Source organism: Bemisia tabaci, chromosome 2, assembly GCF_918797505.1.
Source record: "Bemisia tabaci chromosome 2, PGI_BMITA_v3".
NCBI classification, from domain to species: domain Eukaryota; kingdom Metazoa; phylum Arthropoda; class Insecta; order Hemiptera; family Aleyrodidae; genus Bemisia; species Bemisia tabaci.
Window position 1 is genome coordinate 73,702,074 of NC_092794.1, and position 17,419 is coordinate 73,719,492.

Genomic DNA, 17,419 nt, shown 5'->3' on the forward strand with positions numbered 1-17,419 from the left:
TAAAGAAAGCAAGCTGTGTTCAGATGCGTAAATTTTTTGCGCTCGGCTTGTTTTTTCTTCCTTACTAATGATTTATCGCCTTTAAAAGTGTTTTTTTCCGATTCCTCGTGAAAAATAGTGCATATTCGTCGACCCGGATGGGCTTTTAAACAATTAAAACACCCCCGTTCGTCAGATAAAATTGAAAATGTTCATTGCGAGAATTTAAGTATCAGAGGATTTCCCGCTAAAAAAATCCCCGCGATCTCAGTGTAGCCAACCTCATTAAAATATTACATCCATTGAATCTCTAAATTTTCACTTTATCTACGACTAAGGGCTTACTAAGATCGACTTTTATTAATCAGCTGAAGATTTTTGGCATAAACTTGTTGTTTCTTTGTAGAATTAAGTGATGAGCTGATGAGCTCGGCAAATCGTATGGTGCACATCTGATTTGGAAGGTTGGGAAAGCAAAAATAACAGTGGAGCCAAATTGGAGGTAGTGGGCTACAGATAGATTTTGTAATTTCAACACAAATGGCATGTACTTACTGCGATTACAGTGAGACATGTCAGTAATAAAGTTAAATTTACATTAGTTATGTCTAAAGTTGACTTATTACCTCTCAAAGAGCTTTTAAAGGAATTACCATATGGCAACAGCGAAACGAGAAAACATCAACATAACCTAAAACTCTCTGCGTTACTCGTAGCTTACTAAATACTAACTTCATGCTGGCTGGCCCGAAACTCAGTGTTTATAATTATCTGGGCATTACTTTTTTGTTGTGATAATTTAAAATCAATTTTTCAACTCTTCCTCGTTTATGGTCCTTATTTTATACCCACTTTGAAGGAAATCTAAGCTTCTTCATTCTTATGAAAGAATCGATAAGTGCACTTAGAAACTGCAACTAGTTTCGCAACGACAATTCGAAATTCTTCTGAAAAGACGGGCATTTCATGCAGTTTCTGATGGTAAGCAAGTATTCCTTTTAATCAAGTATCTCAAGTTCAACATGAACATAATAATAGGAATCTGATGTTTTGCACATTGTAAGTAGATACTCCCTCTGGCAGTAGTCGAAGTACCTATGCGCAGTGCAAAGACCATGATCCCCACTAGATGATACAGTGTTCTGATTCTGTAACTTATTGCAAGCCCTGGAATTGTACAGGCTATGGTGCAATGTGGCATACATCTTGATGCCACAATAGTCCTCAACAGAAATCCAAAAAGAATGCCTGTGGCTGCACCAACACATGCTCAAACGCTTTTTTGCAAGCTTGAAACTGCGTAATGGCTGGTACAACCTGCTTAGAAGTCCAACCTTAAGTTGACCATACATTGATTTTTAAGTTTAGATGGTAGTTATTTTTATAACAGTTAAAAATCAGTTGGCAGTAAACATAAAGTAGTACTCTAACCAGCCTGTGGCAGATTTCACCTAGATGAAAGAGACCTGAAATTTGTGATCATACCTGGTGCATGGTGCACACACTGTAGTGCATTTTCCAGATTACTATGGTGATCTTGAGCGTGATGCACAGATCTGTGGCACATCGCGCCATAGTCTGGTGATTTACCAATTTTGTCAAACGTTCAGCCTCAAATGATTATGAATATTGTGTGGAAAATGCCCATCTGCGAATTTTGGGTTCAATTATAGATTATCTGGAGTGAATTTCCTGAACCCTCACTCCCTAACTCTATCACCTCTACTGCTACGCTCATGCCCTACCCCTCCTCCATTCAATGAATCTCTCATTAAGTTCCTGAAAATGCTCAGTAGCCCAAATCGACGGTGTAAGTCCGCAATCACATATATTGTTTGCGGTGTCTGGAAATCTCCGGCTCTATGAAATTTTTTGAAAGGAGAACAAATGGACATCATTCCTTGAAGTTTATGCTGAATTTTCTTCCCACTGAGAAGAAAAATCTCGGCAGTTTTAAAGAATTGCCTTTGACTAGTGTTCTTTTTAAAAAATAAAGTATGACAGGAAGTCTGCGATGTCGCAAACCGAGTTATGTGATTGCCGACTCACACTGTCGAAATACTTCGAGTGTGATCGAGTAAATGTAGGTTTACATGAATCCAATTGTAGTAGATACAATGAGATTTTCCTGACAATAAATTACATGGTTTAAATATTGACTAAGTCACAGATAAGATCATAAAAAGCTGAAGGGATTGCTCCTAGAAGCTGAGGTTGGGCTCTCAATTTTCACTATGCTTACCAGTGGTACTTATCGGTCAATTGTCAAACATTAGGTTTCAATTATTTTAAGTAGAAAAATTCTGTGACGGGACTTTCATTTAGGAAAATGAATTGAATATTAAAAATAGAAACGCAAGAAAAAATTCAAATACAGAAATTTACCTATCATACTTAACAACAAATTTATTCTTTATTTAGCATGACTTAAAAATCCAGCAGTCACTTATTTTTGCCTCGTGTATGCCCTCTATCTGTAGTTCTCAATGTTATGGATGTTTATTTTTTTGGTCACTCACTTCATTCTGTATCCAACATGCCAAGGTGTAAACATTTCAAACGATGGAAGCTATTTTGCAATTTCTTATAATTATTTGTTCAATGAGGAAATAATCACTAATGCCTGTTTTTTTATTCTTTTTTTCTAGAACTTCTTTACGAAGTGCTTGGTTTGCTGGGATCCTCATGGAAAAATGAAAGCTACTAGCACTCTGTGATTCAACTGATTTTTCCGCATTAGATCAGTTATTAACAGAGATTTAGCAGCAAAATCACATCATCAAGTTCTTGAAAATCTACCTTAAAATTTATTGAAAGATTGACAGAAAAACAATGCACTGCATCATAAAAGTGCAATCTCCTGGAAGGCATTTGTTTCAAAGAAATAGCATGTAGGATTTTTTTTTATTATTATTACTTTCTTCCAAAAGTACAAAGACCAGAAATAACTTTGAATGAGCTTATTAACTTTCCTATGAATTGAAAGGGAAGAAATTGGAAGTGTTGGGAATCCTGTGAAGTGCGATTCTGAAAGTGTTTTTAAAATATAGGACGATTGGAATTGAAATATCTTACCTCTTCAGGAGAACTAGACACAGTGAATGTTGAGTTGCTGCAAACTGTTTTTTTCTTGCATGAAGTTTTTAGAAGAAATAGACCAGGCTGTTGAGTAGAAACTCCAAGGAATGGAAAATGTCGTTCAGAATTTTATGATGACTTTGAAAGAATCTAACTTTATGAAAAATCAGCAATTTAATTTGCGGGGGAATGAAACTCTAAATTTTTTGGTGCGGGGCTGTGAAACAATTTTATTTCATTCCTGCGGGGGATTGCAAAAATTTGGTTTCATTGCCCCGCACTAATTTTTTAGTTGCATTGCCCCGCGCAACAGCAACAGGCTGAGTTTCACGGGGCAATAAACTGCGGGGCATTGCTGTGATACCATATCTTAATTTTTTCAAAAACTGCATTTATGCGCCTTGTCCTCCAAGCTCCTCATTTGGAACAAGTCGGACAGTTTGTAAGTACAAAACTGTTAAATGAGCAATTTAATTTTTTCGGTGGATATTCCCATGCATTTAAACTTAGGTACTTTTTACGGGTTGGTTCCGCAGCCTGTAACAATAATCACGCCGACGATTTGCAAGTTCAACTAACAATGTTTTTTTTCCAACGAAGTTTATCTCATAAAAAATTCAAAATTGAATTTTCATTTTTTTTGTTGGTTCATAAGCAGCCTCATTCATTCGCATAAGTTTCATAAGTTTTACGTGAAAATGCCACAATATCCCCCTTGAAATTTTCCGTCACTCGGCGGAGCTCTTATATATGCCGAGCGATACCTAATTTATTAACCAACTATTCCTATTTTTTCCCCCAAATTTTACGAGAATCGCTGATTTTTTTCCGTATGTAAGAAATCAACTTTCAAAAAAACCTCTAATCAGGCTGCAATGATGGTATAGTTCTTAGGGGTTCTATTCGGGAGAGTTTACCTCTAACTACTCTTACTCTATGCTGCTATCTCTTCTATCTCTGTGTAAAAGTAAAAGAAGAAAGTGAGGTTGGCCGGCCAGGTTGGCCTAGTGGTCAGCGCGTCTGACTCTAGGCCAATAGGTCCCGGGTTCGGATCCCGGTGGTGGCGACAAATTTTCATGGAACTGACGAGTGGATCTGCAGAAACAGATTCCACTCGGCCTTAATCCCTGAAAATTTGAAAGCCTGGAGCATGGATGTGCCTAAATCCTATGATGTCTAAGGACAATAAATACTGTCTATCGATGGCTGTAGGTTCCAACGGAATATAAGCCACTAAACCAGCAAAAAAAAAAAAAAAAGAAAGTGAGGTTATGTTTACTTGATGTTTACAGTTTACTGGAACATCTGAAAGGATTCTAAAAAAGGTAGATCATTGTCTGACCTCTGACAATGCAGAATTGGTCTATTTGTCAGAAAACTTGCGCTCTAAGATGTGCTGATAGGTGAAAGGCTGGTAGGTACATGACTTACTTTAAGCCAGACTTGACAAACCTTCATACAAATGTACTTCTCCTTCGATGCTTGGACGGACTATCGACGTGCTTTTCCACAACATTGTCGAACATTAATTAATGGAGCCCATTAATTGTTTAAACAACAAGAGTTGTGGAAGAGCATGGTGACATCCTGGATGAACTAGGTAACTGATCAAGCTACAGTCAAGTCAAGCACATCATGAAATCTAATAGCTCAGAGAGAAAACTGGATTGTTTCATAGCCGCAAGAGAGATGCTGTGTTCTTCAGCTGCAAAATATTATTTTGCGTACATTGAAGTAGAGAAATTCCAACCGGAGAGAACTTAGGTATGATTAGACTTTCCACAGGGGGCAGACTTAGCAAGCGATCTGCATAGCTAGGGAACACGGCAGCCTTGTGATTTCGGAGCGGAGACGCCAAAACATAAAATTTAGAGAAAGAGTAACAACTGAAGTAACCACTTTTATTCTTCATCTGCCTTCATAAGGGTGCGGTCGTGTAGTAGAGGAAACTAACTGATGACAATCATTGCATCAAAACCATAAGCGCTAGTTAAAAGCAAGCAATGCGGTTACACTTTTTCACGAATCTAATCACATCACCAATACTACTTAAATTACAAGTCTCCCGATCCACGAGTATTAGGGGAAAAGTCTACGAGAAACTAATTGATCCTGTGATTCAATGCCTTTTAATACATACATTTCTACCAATTTCACTTAATGGATTCTAACCTCTAACTCTAAATTTACGCTCATGCTCATGTTTCGAGAGCGATTATCAGATTATCTCACCACAACTCGCACAATCTCACAGACCCAGACCATCGACAGTGGTAGAAAGTGAGAAACACCTATAAAGAAATCTCATGCTTACTTTTTGGTTTGGCAACATCGTAAAATTCGAGACAGCCTTACATCTCAAAACATCGACCGATCGATTTGGGCACATTGCCAAAGTTTCGATCTCTCGCTCGACCATGTTGGATTTTTGGAGGTAATGCCGTTGTAGGTAATGTCCTGCCCCCGCATTTTTCGAGTCTGGTCACCAAGTTCAGAAAAATGAAAAAAAACAAAAACAAACTTCATATCTTATCACTGTAGGTCTAGGGGGTATTGACTGTAGTATATTTTCATCCGTGTCTTTATCACTAATCACTAATCTAGTCATTATCAGATTCAGAATTCAGGTCATCAGTGCCGTGAAGTGCAAACCAGTTGAAATTATCGTAGTTTTTACTGAACTAAAACTGAATCATAATTTCTCCCTTCACCCTGGAGGCTTGTCTGACGGTTTTCTCTTTTTTATCCTCACTTCCATAGGCTCACACAGTAGGTAGTTCTGGTCTTGTTGAGATGTAAAAGAATTTCGTATCATCCTGATCGCCTGCAGTTTGCATTTGTACTACCCCTGTAAGTACAATGGACGGGATTCTGGCCGAATGTTGGAAAGAAATTGTCGGTTTGTTGTTGGATGGAATGGTATTTGGTGTTTTCACATGTTTTCACTGTGCATATAAAAACATGCATGCGCAGATTCAGGTAATTACAGGCTCTCTTCGATTGGACCGTTTATTTTCGCACTCAGTTTTCACTGCAACACGCCTTTTAGATTACTGTAACATAAAAGGGCACTTTAGAAATTATGCCACTCATCTAATATACTAGCACTGGCCCCATCATTGTGACTACAAAGCAGACACAAATAGGTGGCTGCATCTTATACGTGAAGTCACATGGCATCTGGTGCTCTTTAATTGCAAGACGAAGCATGTAATGGCAGCTCAAAACTTACTGTCCAAATTTTTGTGGCTGTTACAGTTTACATCCTCCACAGGTGTACATGAAGCCAAATGTTATGCAAAACCCTAGAGACTTGTTCAAAGTGAAGCTCCAAAGTGGTGGCAGTTCTGCTGAATGTTTATATTTATAACCTTTTAAGGAGAGTGGACCGCTCTACTTCGCGGGTCATCAGTCTACCCTCGGCGAAACAGCCACCTCTATTAGAGCTTCCACTTTGATCATGTGTCTAGCCCTTAAATGTGGAAGATACAGGGCTGTCGATCCATGAGTGATTTGAGTAATCGGACTATCCATGATCAAATGGATCGCGTTTAACAGAAAGGAACCAAGCCACATCAGCTATTGCCAATTTTAATTGGGCAATTTAATTTTTTATGAGAAAACTTTTGTGCAGATCCTTTTGAAAATGTTAAGGAATTTGCTTCGTACTGCGAAGAAAATTCACTGAAATTTGCACGAAAATCCACACAACTGTTTTCATGTAACAAATTAAATTTGGCAGTAGCTGATGTGGCTTGGTTCCTTTCTGTTTAACGTGGTCCAAATTTCCATAAACAATCTATAGATTGATAAGTGGTCCTTTGAAATTCTTTTTTGGCGTATTTTTTGTGAATAATCAAAGAGGAAAATCGAGCATGGTGAATGAAGAGTGAGTTTAATGGAGAAACAGTGAGTAGCAAGTTATTAATATGGAAAATTGTGATTAGCAAGTGAGCAAAATTTAGTGAGTATGGTGAGTGTCAGTATGTAAAATAATTAAGTTGCAAAATGTAAGAGAATCGGCAGCCATGGTGCAGAAATGAAGGTTGAAAATGAAATAGGTGGTGCCACTTTGTAGTTCCTCTCGTAAGTGTATTGATGGTGAAACTGCAGAAATGGGTAACTTGGTTTGCGGTGCTGCAGCCTTCCTGTCATGCTTCATTTTCTATATGAATAACTTCTGAATGTCATTTCTTGAAAACTTTGTTGATTATTTTTCCTCACATGAAGAATATTCTGTAAAAATTTCAAGCCATGATGTTGGCTCAGTCTCCTTTTTAAAAATAAAATAGAAGCGGAGAGTTCGAAACACAGCAACCCTACAGCAACCGATCTATGCTTTTTTGTAATTCCACTGTAGACACGTTCATTATTCCTTTAGAAAATACTGAGATTCATCCACCAAGTTTTATCATCTTAATCTAGCAGAGGTTTAAGAATGTAATGAGAAAATCCTACAAAGTTCATGAGTTGATGAATTGTTATTATGAATATATCCTGGCAAGTACCTGCTAAAGAACAAAAGATACATCAGAATTAGTGTAAACTCTCACTTACTTAATTGTATTTATTTTCACTTCAAATCATAGCAGCCAAGCCAGTATTACCGACCTATCAATTTACTACATACAACAATTTATCATCTAGCACTAAATTTTAAAAAATCAGAGAAAGCATACTTCAAGATTCTATCCCTCTTCAAAGTTCCACCCATGACTCAGAATTTTTTCTGGTCTCATCCAATAGAAAGTTGAAATTTCAAGGTGTCATAACTTGGTTTAACAATGTTCTTCATTATTAGGATGCCAAACGACATGGAATAAATCCTGAAGGAATTAAATCTTTGGCTGACTCCAAGAAATCCTGTGCCATCATCCATGGGGTCGTGAAGCCTGCTGATAAGCCAATCAAGAGTGCCCATGCTCCGGACACTTATGGAGTTGTTCAGAAAATGTCAATTAAGAATCATGCCATGGCTCGAAATCCAACAGGTTTTTGGTATGTATCAGTAAGAAGATTCCGAAATGCAAGTGATGAGTCTAGTAATTACGATATTTTTAGAGGATATAAGGTTTTTTATTATCGACGTTTTAAGCATGCAAGGTAAAGAATTAATTTAAAAGGAATTCAAAAGAAATATTTAGTATATTATCTGGAAGAGGTGGTGCAATTTAATTCAGTTATAGAAATTAGTTATGTTGCTATAGTGAGATCGCCAAAAAAGTAGGTAAAGAAGTTGGTTACAAATTAATGAAAGTTATTTGGACCTTGGTTTGCATTAAGGAACCAATATATCGACGTTGAAAGTCGGCAATCACATAACTCGATTTGCGACTTGGCAGACTTCCTGTCATACTTTAATCTTTAAACGGAAAACTACTCAACGGTAATTCCTTAAAACTGCCGTGATTTTTCTTCTATGTGCGAGGAAAATTCTGCAAAAACTGCAAGGAATCATGTCCATTTGTTCTCCTTTAAAAAAATAACATGAGTCTAGTAATTACGATATTTTTAGAGGATATAAGGTTTTTTATTATCGACGGAGTTATAGTTACGGAGATTTTCAGACACCGCAAACAAGTTATGTGATTGCCGACTTGCACCATCGATATCTGGCTCATCCATAGAGACCTATCTGCATAGGGATGTCAATGCCATGTATGTTGTTTCTAAAATGAGCTGGATATAGTGGATCTTTATTGCAAAATGTAGTTGATTTATTCATTCCATTTTCTTTATTCGTTCATAATCTTCATTCATTTCTTTTTTATTTACAAATATATTCAAGAGGAAAGGTCTTTCAGGATTAACGTAAGTACTCTAGTTTTCTTGATTCTTGCAAGGCTGCTGACTAGCATATTAAACAGGGCATGTACCTACCCAGGTAATTTACATAGGGTGTTCAAAAAGTTTTGCACACTTCCGGGTTTTGAGCGAACAAAAGCAGTTATTGATTTGTGGTTTGTATGTGCTTAAAGTAGACGCAATCAACAATAAAATCAAACCAAGAACAACTCTCTAGCTTATAAATGACAGAGGTACAGAGTTTTGAAAATGACTTGTAGCGTGACCCCCTCCAGGATTTTTAGCACCAAATATGTTTGTCAAGAAAAAAAGTTAAATGAGAATTGAGTGTTTTTATTTAAAAAACTTACAAAATCTTACGGAAATTGACGAATTCCAAGCTTCTACATCGGATGGCACGGCTGACTATACATTCGACTGTTTTTCAAAGTATTTTCAACCACTTTGAACACAAAGCTTCAGCGGTTCCGCCCACTTCACAAAGATCGTCTTTTCGAAGCCTTCTTGGCGGAGGGTTTTGAAGAATTTTTGAACAGCGGTTTTGATCTCGGCTATGGAATCAAACCGTGTGCCTCTCAAAAATGTCTTTAACACAGGAAAAAGCCATTCCATAGCCGAGATCAAAACCGCTGTTCAAAAATTCTTCAAAACCCTCCGCCGAGAAGGCTTCGAAAAGACGATCTTTGTGAAGTGGGTAGAACCGCTGAAGCTTTGTGTTCAAAGTGGTGGAAAATACTTTGAAAAACAGTCGAATGAATAGTCAGCCGTGTCATCCGATGTAGAAGCTTGAATTTGTCAATTTCCGTAAGATTTTGTAAGTTTTTTCAATAATAACACACAATTCTCATTTAACTTTTTATCTTGACAAACATATTTGGTGCAAAAAATCATGGAAGGGGTCACGCTACAAGTCGTTTTCAAAACCCTGTATCTCTGTCACTTTTTAAGCTAGAGAGTTGTTCTTGGTCTTGTTTCATTGGTAATTGCGTCTACTTTAAGCACATACAAACTGCTAATTGATAACTGCTTTTGTTCGCTCAAAACCCGGAAGTGTGCAAAACTTTTTGAACACCCTATGTAGGAGCTTCCAGAAAAGAGAGTCTACATGGATAAGTCAGGCACTAAGAAAAACGTGGTTTGGGAGTTCCACTGTTGATACTTCTTTTTTAAAACTCCCTTGGTAGAGATTGTTTGCATGAATACGCTCATTTTATTTGATTGCCCATATTCTTGTTTTTCAGGACCAGTGAAAAACACACGATCAAAGAAGCTCACAATTTTGTCCCTTTTTTTGTGGAGAAAGGTCCGTACAAAGTGAGAGTAGAGAGCCCTCTTGATGCTAGTTATTTAGATCTTGACACTATCGTCGATTACTTTGAGCCTGCTCCTACCTCTTTCTTTGACTCTCTGATGGTGCTGTTCACCGGTGTTAGACATCAAGGCATCCAAACAACCGAAGAGATGCTCAAAGTCGGCACTTTGTTGACAGGTTAGTAGTTCCTCAGTATTTATTCATCTCTATTTTTTACAGTCGTTTGCTCTGCAAAGAAATATTGTAAAGACACTCCTAGAGTAGCAACAAGATAACAGTTATACCTCCTAATAGAGTTATTTTTGCAAAATTACCAGGCAATATTATTTTTGATAAAACTTGATAAATACAGCTGTGTTACTTAATACGCTCAGAGGCTGAATTATTTCTATGTTTTGGTGGTTCTTTGTTTAGCAACGTTAACCTGCAATATTGCTAACATTAAATGTATAATCAATGGATTTCCAGAGTTGCCTGCAGTTTGGAAAACCTGGGAAGTCATAGAAAGTTAGCTTGGTGCGCTTGAAGTCACTTATTAACAACTTTTAATGTACATCAAAAATTCAAGTCGGTGGTTATAATAAGACCTCCTTGATGGGTTTTTGGGCAATTTCGAAACAGGTTATCGCAGCTCTCGGAGAAATAATCGCATTTTTGTGATTTTTTAGGTGTCAAATTGCAAAATTGGCCTTGGGGCGACAAATTAATCCCCCTCTCCCTCATCCTTGCTTTGACCGATCTGAATTTTTAGTATGTTTTCACCTGGTATAAGATGTGACTTTCCTGAAATTTTCATGCCTGTACAAAATATTCTGCCCCTGCGGCAGCGTTGCCAAGTTGCAGACTCCAAAATATCAAATTTGATGATAAAATGAAGGTTTCGAGGTGTAACTTCCTCCAAAATTTTACATCACAAATTTTCCAAAGTAAATGATGACATAATTTTCATGGTACCTAAATGCATAGAGTAAAGAAGAACCGCAATGACCAATTCTGAACGAAATAAAAATCCAGCGCTTGAGGCTGCAATTAGATTCGGGTCATTTTGATAAATTTTAAATCGTAAAGCCGGCAACACTGCAATTCCAAATTGCTCAAATGTGCTTTTTCTAATCGAAAACTCTCAGATTGCACATTTTTTGTAAAATTTTGGAGCAAATTACACCTCGAAACCTTCATTTTATCATCAAATTCGATATTTTGGTGTCCGCAACTTTGGCAACGCTGCCGCGGGGGCAGAATATTTTGTAAAGGCATTAAAATTTCAGGAAAGTCACATCTTATATCAGGTGAAAACATACAAAAAATTCAGATTGGTCAAGGCAAGGATGAGGGAGAGGGGGTTTAATTTGTCGCCCCAAGGCCAATTTTGCTATTTTACACCTAAAAAACCACAAAAATGCGATTATTTTATCCGAGAGTTCTGATAACCGATTTCGAAATTCACACAAACTGATTGCGGTCACTTCGATTTCGAAATTGCCCAAAAACCCATCAAGGAGGTCCCCACTACAACCTCCGACTTGAATTTTTGATGTACATTAAAAGTTGTTAATAAGTGACTTCAAGCGCACCGTGTTAAGGAATTAATGGCAATCTGAGAAAGACAGGGAATTTTGTAAGCAGCACTAAGCAAAAGCAACTGTAATTTAAAGAAGAAGAAAAATCTGAAGCAAAATTTTGTTCTGAAGCGAGGGAAAGTCAGGGAATTGAAAAATGAAGAAAAGAATGGAAACTCTGAGCATCACAATTGCACGGGTGCTAGAAGTTCCGAAACGGAGATCGATTAAATGTCCAAAAAACCGGATTTTCTCTACATCACGTTGCAAAAAACATGGCAACATTGGTTTTTTGGTGTAAGAATACTGCTGAGTACAGGGTGTCTCAGAGCACCTGTACCAGGCTTTTTTCTCGATTGATTTAGATCGGACGAAGTCGGGGACCGCGGGGTTGAATAGAGTATAGACCCCAAGGAATCCGAATTTCATCGTCTCGAAAACCCTCCAGCATCCCTTGGGGGGTAAAAGGGGGGGTCACGGTCCTAAAAGTCTGTTTTCAATCGGATTCTCCGGAAAAAGATGGTTTCCCAGGTAATTGACCCCAAGGAATCCGATTTTTATGGTCCCAAAGCCCCCCTAGCCATCCTTAAGGGGTAAATGGAGTAGGCAAAATTTCAAAAGTGGGGAATTGTGAAGGGAAATTTGCCCCTTCACAATTCCCCAGTGCCCCCAAAAAAAGTGCCCCCCATTTTCCCCCTGAGGTAGGCTAGGGGAGCTTCGGGACCATTAAAATCGGATTCCTTAGGGTCAGTCACCTGGGAAACCATCTTTTTCCGGAGAATCTGTGTCAATTTTTGATCAACGGGAAATTATGGAGGGGGCCGCTGTTCCCCTCTTTAAGGAATCGGTTTTGGGCGTAAAGTGGTCCGATTATGGATTTTTAGGGGTCGATTTCACGTGAAATTTTCCGTACTTTTCAATTCTAATGAAATCGAATCGGAATTCGATCGAAAACACCGACTTTTAAGATCGTGACCCCTCCCCTTTGCCCCCCAAGTGGTGCTGGGGGGGGGGGGGGGTGGTTCGAGACCATGAAATTCGGATTCCTTAGGATCGATTCCCTATCCAACCCCGCAGTCCCCGACTTCGTCCGACCTAAATCAACCGAGAAAAAGGCCTGGTATGGGTGCTCTGGGTCACCCTGTATGTACTATTGTACTATCTGCCAAGCTCAAAGTTGTACTGTTTTTGAATCATGATAAGTGATAACATAATTAAAAACTATCTTATCCATCCTCCTCAACATGAATTGAAGGATGTCTCCCATTTTCTATTCGGTTTATTAAATTGTTTTAATTTCCTTTTGGGCCTTCACTAGGTGTAGGAGAGTTATCATTAGACTCAGATAATCAGTTGTCACTTGGTCAGCCCTCGGATGGGACATCACCCTTCATATTAACGGTTCTTCCTGTTTCTTCGTTACTAAAGAAATTAGATGAGCAGAGCCGTCTCTATTGGTGAGTTTTAGAAACCTGCTGTTATTTCTTCAAATTCAATGATGATGAGGGATGTTTGGAATTTTTAAATTTTGAGATAAGAGCACTCACGATTGTCATCAGTGGCAGTTTCATTATTCTTTCCCATAATTAGTACTCGAGAGATTCCGTCCAGGGGGCTGATTGTTGAAATAAATAGGCATAGCGTTAGACAAAGAACCCAAAAAGGATATGGAGAGATCCTATTGGTGTAAGCGAGTAGTTGCAATGGACAAAAGAGGTAGGTAACAGACTAATTAACAGCAACCCACAGGAGACCCTTTAGTTAGTCAATCATTTTCTCTCCTAGTCCATAAGAACCACTCATTTCAACTAATAGAATCGCTTTATACTTCTCAAGTCTTGTTTGTCTATCACTTTGTCTATCAATTTCAACAATTAGCCCACAGCTCATTCTCACCAGTCACTAATCACGATTCAGCCGTCCAATTGATGACTTTTCCCAACTGACGTAGAACTTTTTAGATGAGTCTTCGCTTACCTCGTGAAAAGAGTTTGAAATAATCTGTCTGTAATGCGGAACTTGAATGAATGTCACTGAAAGAGAGGCTCTGAGCTGAACTTTAATCGTTGCCCTTTAATGTACAACCGTAAGGTTTGGGAGTGAAAAGTAGCTCGGAGCTAAGAAGATAACATTTTGCTACCTGAAGACACATTTACTCACGGTTTGTATTTCAGGTGGCTGGCAGCTTTTACTGGATCAGTTGGCTTAGTAATTTTATATAGTGTCTCCCGAAAAGCATGGAAACATTACAAACGGAAAGAAGAGGAACGTAGAAACAAAGAGCTCCTGGAGGCTGGGCGCAAACAAAGACGACAAACAGTCCGAGGAGATAATGTTGTTTCTGAAGCGGAAAGGTGCGTTATCTGTCAGTCCAACCCGCGAGAAATATTTCTATTGCCTTGCGGACACGTCTGCATGTGCGAGGATTGCAGTAGTCGAGTTGAAGATTTTTGTCCTCTTTGTAGGACAAGTATTGTACAGAAGTATCCAGCATTTATTTCATAGCAATTTTCCGGAAAGTTAATGCCTTAAGAAGATCAATTTGAGGTGAATCAGTGCCTTATAATTTTTTATGTAGACGGCTGGAAGTATTTTCATTGATTATGACTGATTTCCGGCTGTCTTAGAAGGTGGTCACAGTTCATGCACTTTTCGAAGGAGAGTGCTGGTCAGATTTTCTTAAAGTGCTCCTGAAACTTATCTAAATTGATGATTTAGACTTTTGTAGTTTGTGATTTTGACTGGAGCTAAGTAAAAAATGCCCAAGTCGTTTATTTTTGATTTGTGAGAAAAATGAAAGTCATGTCAATGGCCAAAATACAAAGCCATGTATCTTCAATGCGATGTCTTAAAATTTCCACTCCTATTTTATTTTTTTGAAGAGAAACAAGTCAGTTTTCTAGTTTGAAATGTATACAGAATATATTCTCCAAACTGAGGAGAAAAATCAAAGAAATTTTCTAAATACTATGTCGACTAGTTTTCCTACAAAAAAATGAAGTATGACAGGAAGTCAGCAACGTTGCAAATGAAGATATGTGGTTTTTGTACTGTGGCCATCGACTGTCAGAAATAGTTGACCTTTATCTTCCTAACTGGTGAGCCTCTAGGCTTCTCTTATCATCAGATTTATCATTTCTAGGTCAGAAAACTTCAGAGAAAGTCGTTTTGAGCAAGGAATGCCAAAACTAGCGCAACACTTCTTCTTTCCTCTTTATGTAGAAGCAAAAAACATTATTTAGTGTCTTTTTAAGCAGTCCAAAGTAATGACTTAAATTTTGTCCAAGCTTCCAGCAAAATATTGGAAAGCCTCCTGATCTCATCCAATTGTAGGTTACCTACTTAATTTAACAAAGCAGATGTACGTTTGATTTTACCCTAACTGATTGGATCACCGGATATCAAATGATTCTGTTTAGTGTGTTACAGAGCCTTGTTCAGTCTACTGTAACTTACAGAACAGTAAAATATAATGAGATCCGTCCAAAAACTGTGTTAGTGCATCCAATATGAACAGAGAAGCAGAATGATTCTCATCTCTCAGCATAACTGCTCATCTTAATTTTTCCTATTCTGCATATTAATTTAACAGTTGTTCCTTGAGCAATCAGTCCGGATCTGTGCCCCACTGATTTGGTGGAAAGAACTATATTATGCACCTTTACGTCGGATGATTTCAATCTCCAAGTTTTTCAAAAGGCAGTATTCCTGTAAATATTGGATGTCAAAACTCGCTTGGATAGAATGATTAGTGCAAGCCTCAAGCATCTGAACATAACTTTATGAGATGAAAAATGGATAAAAAACTCGATGGAGGCCATGCCTCCACCGAGTTGGACTGTGTTGTTGCAGTTCACACTGATAGGTAGCGCTGGCAGTCGCGCACACTACGAGTGATTACCGATTTTTCACAATCCAGTCGAACAGTGCAGACGGATTACTTACTGGGTGACTATGTCCCTCCCGCACCCTGTTACCTCGAAGGGTCAGGGTCAGGGTATGGGAGTGGCATAGTCATCCACAGTCACGATGACTGATATTTGAGTGTCCTCCAATATTAGTCACCTCCGGGGATTGAACCCGGTACCTCAGTGTTGGCAGCGACCTGCCTTGACCACTACACCACTGAGGCTAACTAGAAATTTTTCTCCACCCCACTTAATCAATAAATCGAAAACAGTTCTCCCTCGGCAAGATCCTTCTCCGCGTAGAGGAGTCGCAATATCGAACGTATGGCGGAGGGAAGGATTGTTTACTTTTTTCATTTCTCCTCCAGATATTCGATAAGTATATTCTCGACCAGGGACGGGAAAATTTTTATCCGGAGAGTGGAGCACAGAATTTCCAAGCCTCCCTGAAATTCCTTCTCTACCCTTAAAAAAGTTTCTTCACACCTGAAAAAGTTTTGCCGCTCCTCGGAAATGTTTTTCTCCCTACTGAAATTGCTCACCCTCGGGAAAACTCACTTTTTCCCTCTGAAGATACGTTTTTGCACAAACGGCGTTCCATGGAGTTTGATATTCTATCGAATGCTGTACGTCACTGAATCAGTCTATTGGCCCCCAGGCATTGTCATGTTCTTTGTTCCTTGGTTCTCATTATTTTATAACAGCATTTGTGCATCAATTCTTGTTCTAACCATGCCTCAAATTCCAATCCCATATTACAATCAACATAAAGGCTGTTTCTCAAATCTCCTGATGGAAGTAGATTTTGCCGTTAGAAATACGCCCAGTTTCAGTATCATGCCAAGACCTAATGAATTTATTTAAAGCAGTATACATTACTCATTATTTTGAAGGAAAACTGATGCAGAATAAATGATGGGGTTTCTTTGATGTATATTTACTTCAGCATGCCATGTGTTGGTTTCAAATAAAACTGGTTTTTTATTTCGATCATGTGGTCTTTCGCTATTTCTCTTCATGCAGTATGGTTGCAATTTTTCAAAGTGCTTTAACTCATGAAATGAATGCACATGGGCCTGTGGTTTTTCTCAAATCTTTGGTGAAAATCTTTAGAAAATGAGGCCTGCGTACCTACTGAGAAAGTTAGATTTTTTTTAAAAAAGGTGAATATGAACCTCTCTGTCAGCATCAAGACATTTCTCTCTTGATCTGCTTATGCATTTACTTCTGAACATTTTAAACAGTGTTTTGTCTTGGAAGATGTTTCAGTAAAGAACTATGCTGTAATGCTACATAACATTCTCTATTAACCAGCCCATTTAGATGTTAAGAGTTATTACAGCAAGTTGAGATTTAGGTAGTCTATTTACAGTCTTTCAAGATGAATTATTTTTTCTCCTTTGTGATTTCCTGAATTTTTTGTTCAATGATTTCAACGGATCAAACATCACTTTCCTTGGATCCCATAAATACAGAGCGGCTAGAATCATTGGTGCCAGTCCACTCAGATTAAGGCAGAGGCTTAGAGGGCCGTTTCAGAAACCAGTTCCAAGGAATCTAAATTCCGCCATTCCCCTTGCTTCCGTTGGGCGTAAAAGAGGAGGGTTTTGAAAAATAGGGTTCACAATCTTTTCTGATTTTTATATAATGATTTCGACATTTCGCTGAGAGCCCCACTTTCCAAACCTATCTCCCTTTCGCCCTACGGAGAGGATAGGCAGAGGGGGAATGCCTAGGAGACCACGAAATTTGGATTCTGTTGAGTCAAGCCCTCCGTT

The 17,419-nt window shown here is 38.4% G+C and overlaps 1 protein-coding gene across 3 annotated transcripts in view; it reads left to right on the plus strand.

Annotated features, from left to right (window-relative positions):
* The window catches only part of LOC109037547 (glycoprotein endo-alpha-1,2-mannosidase), a 42,388-nt gene continuing 24,969 nt past the window's right edge, over nt 1-17,419 (plus strand). For 2 of the 3 annotated variants that reach the window (XM_072296219.1, XM_072296220.1), the window contains exons 1-6: nt 1-960; nt 2,628-6,036; nt 7,859-8,055; nt 10,104-10,351; nt 13,052-13,190; nt 13,908-14,087. In XM_072296219.1, the coding sequence (XP_072152320.1) occupies nt 5,917-6,036; nt 7,859-8,055; nt 10,104-10,351; nt 13,052-13,190; nt 13,908-14,087 (884 nt within the window). In that variant the 5' untranslated portion in view covers nt 1-960; nt 2,628-5,916. The remainder of the gene's footprint in view (nt 961-2,627; nt 6,037-7,858; nt 8,056-10,103; nt 10,352-13,051; nt 13,191-13,907; nt 14,088-17,419) is intronic. The other variant, XM_072296221.1, reaches the window with a different exon arrangement.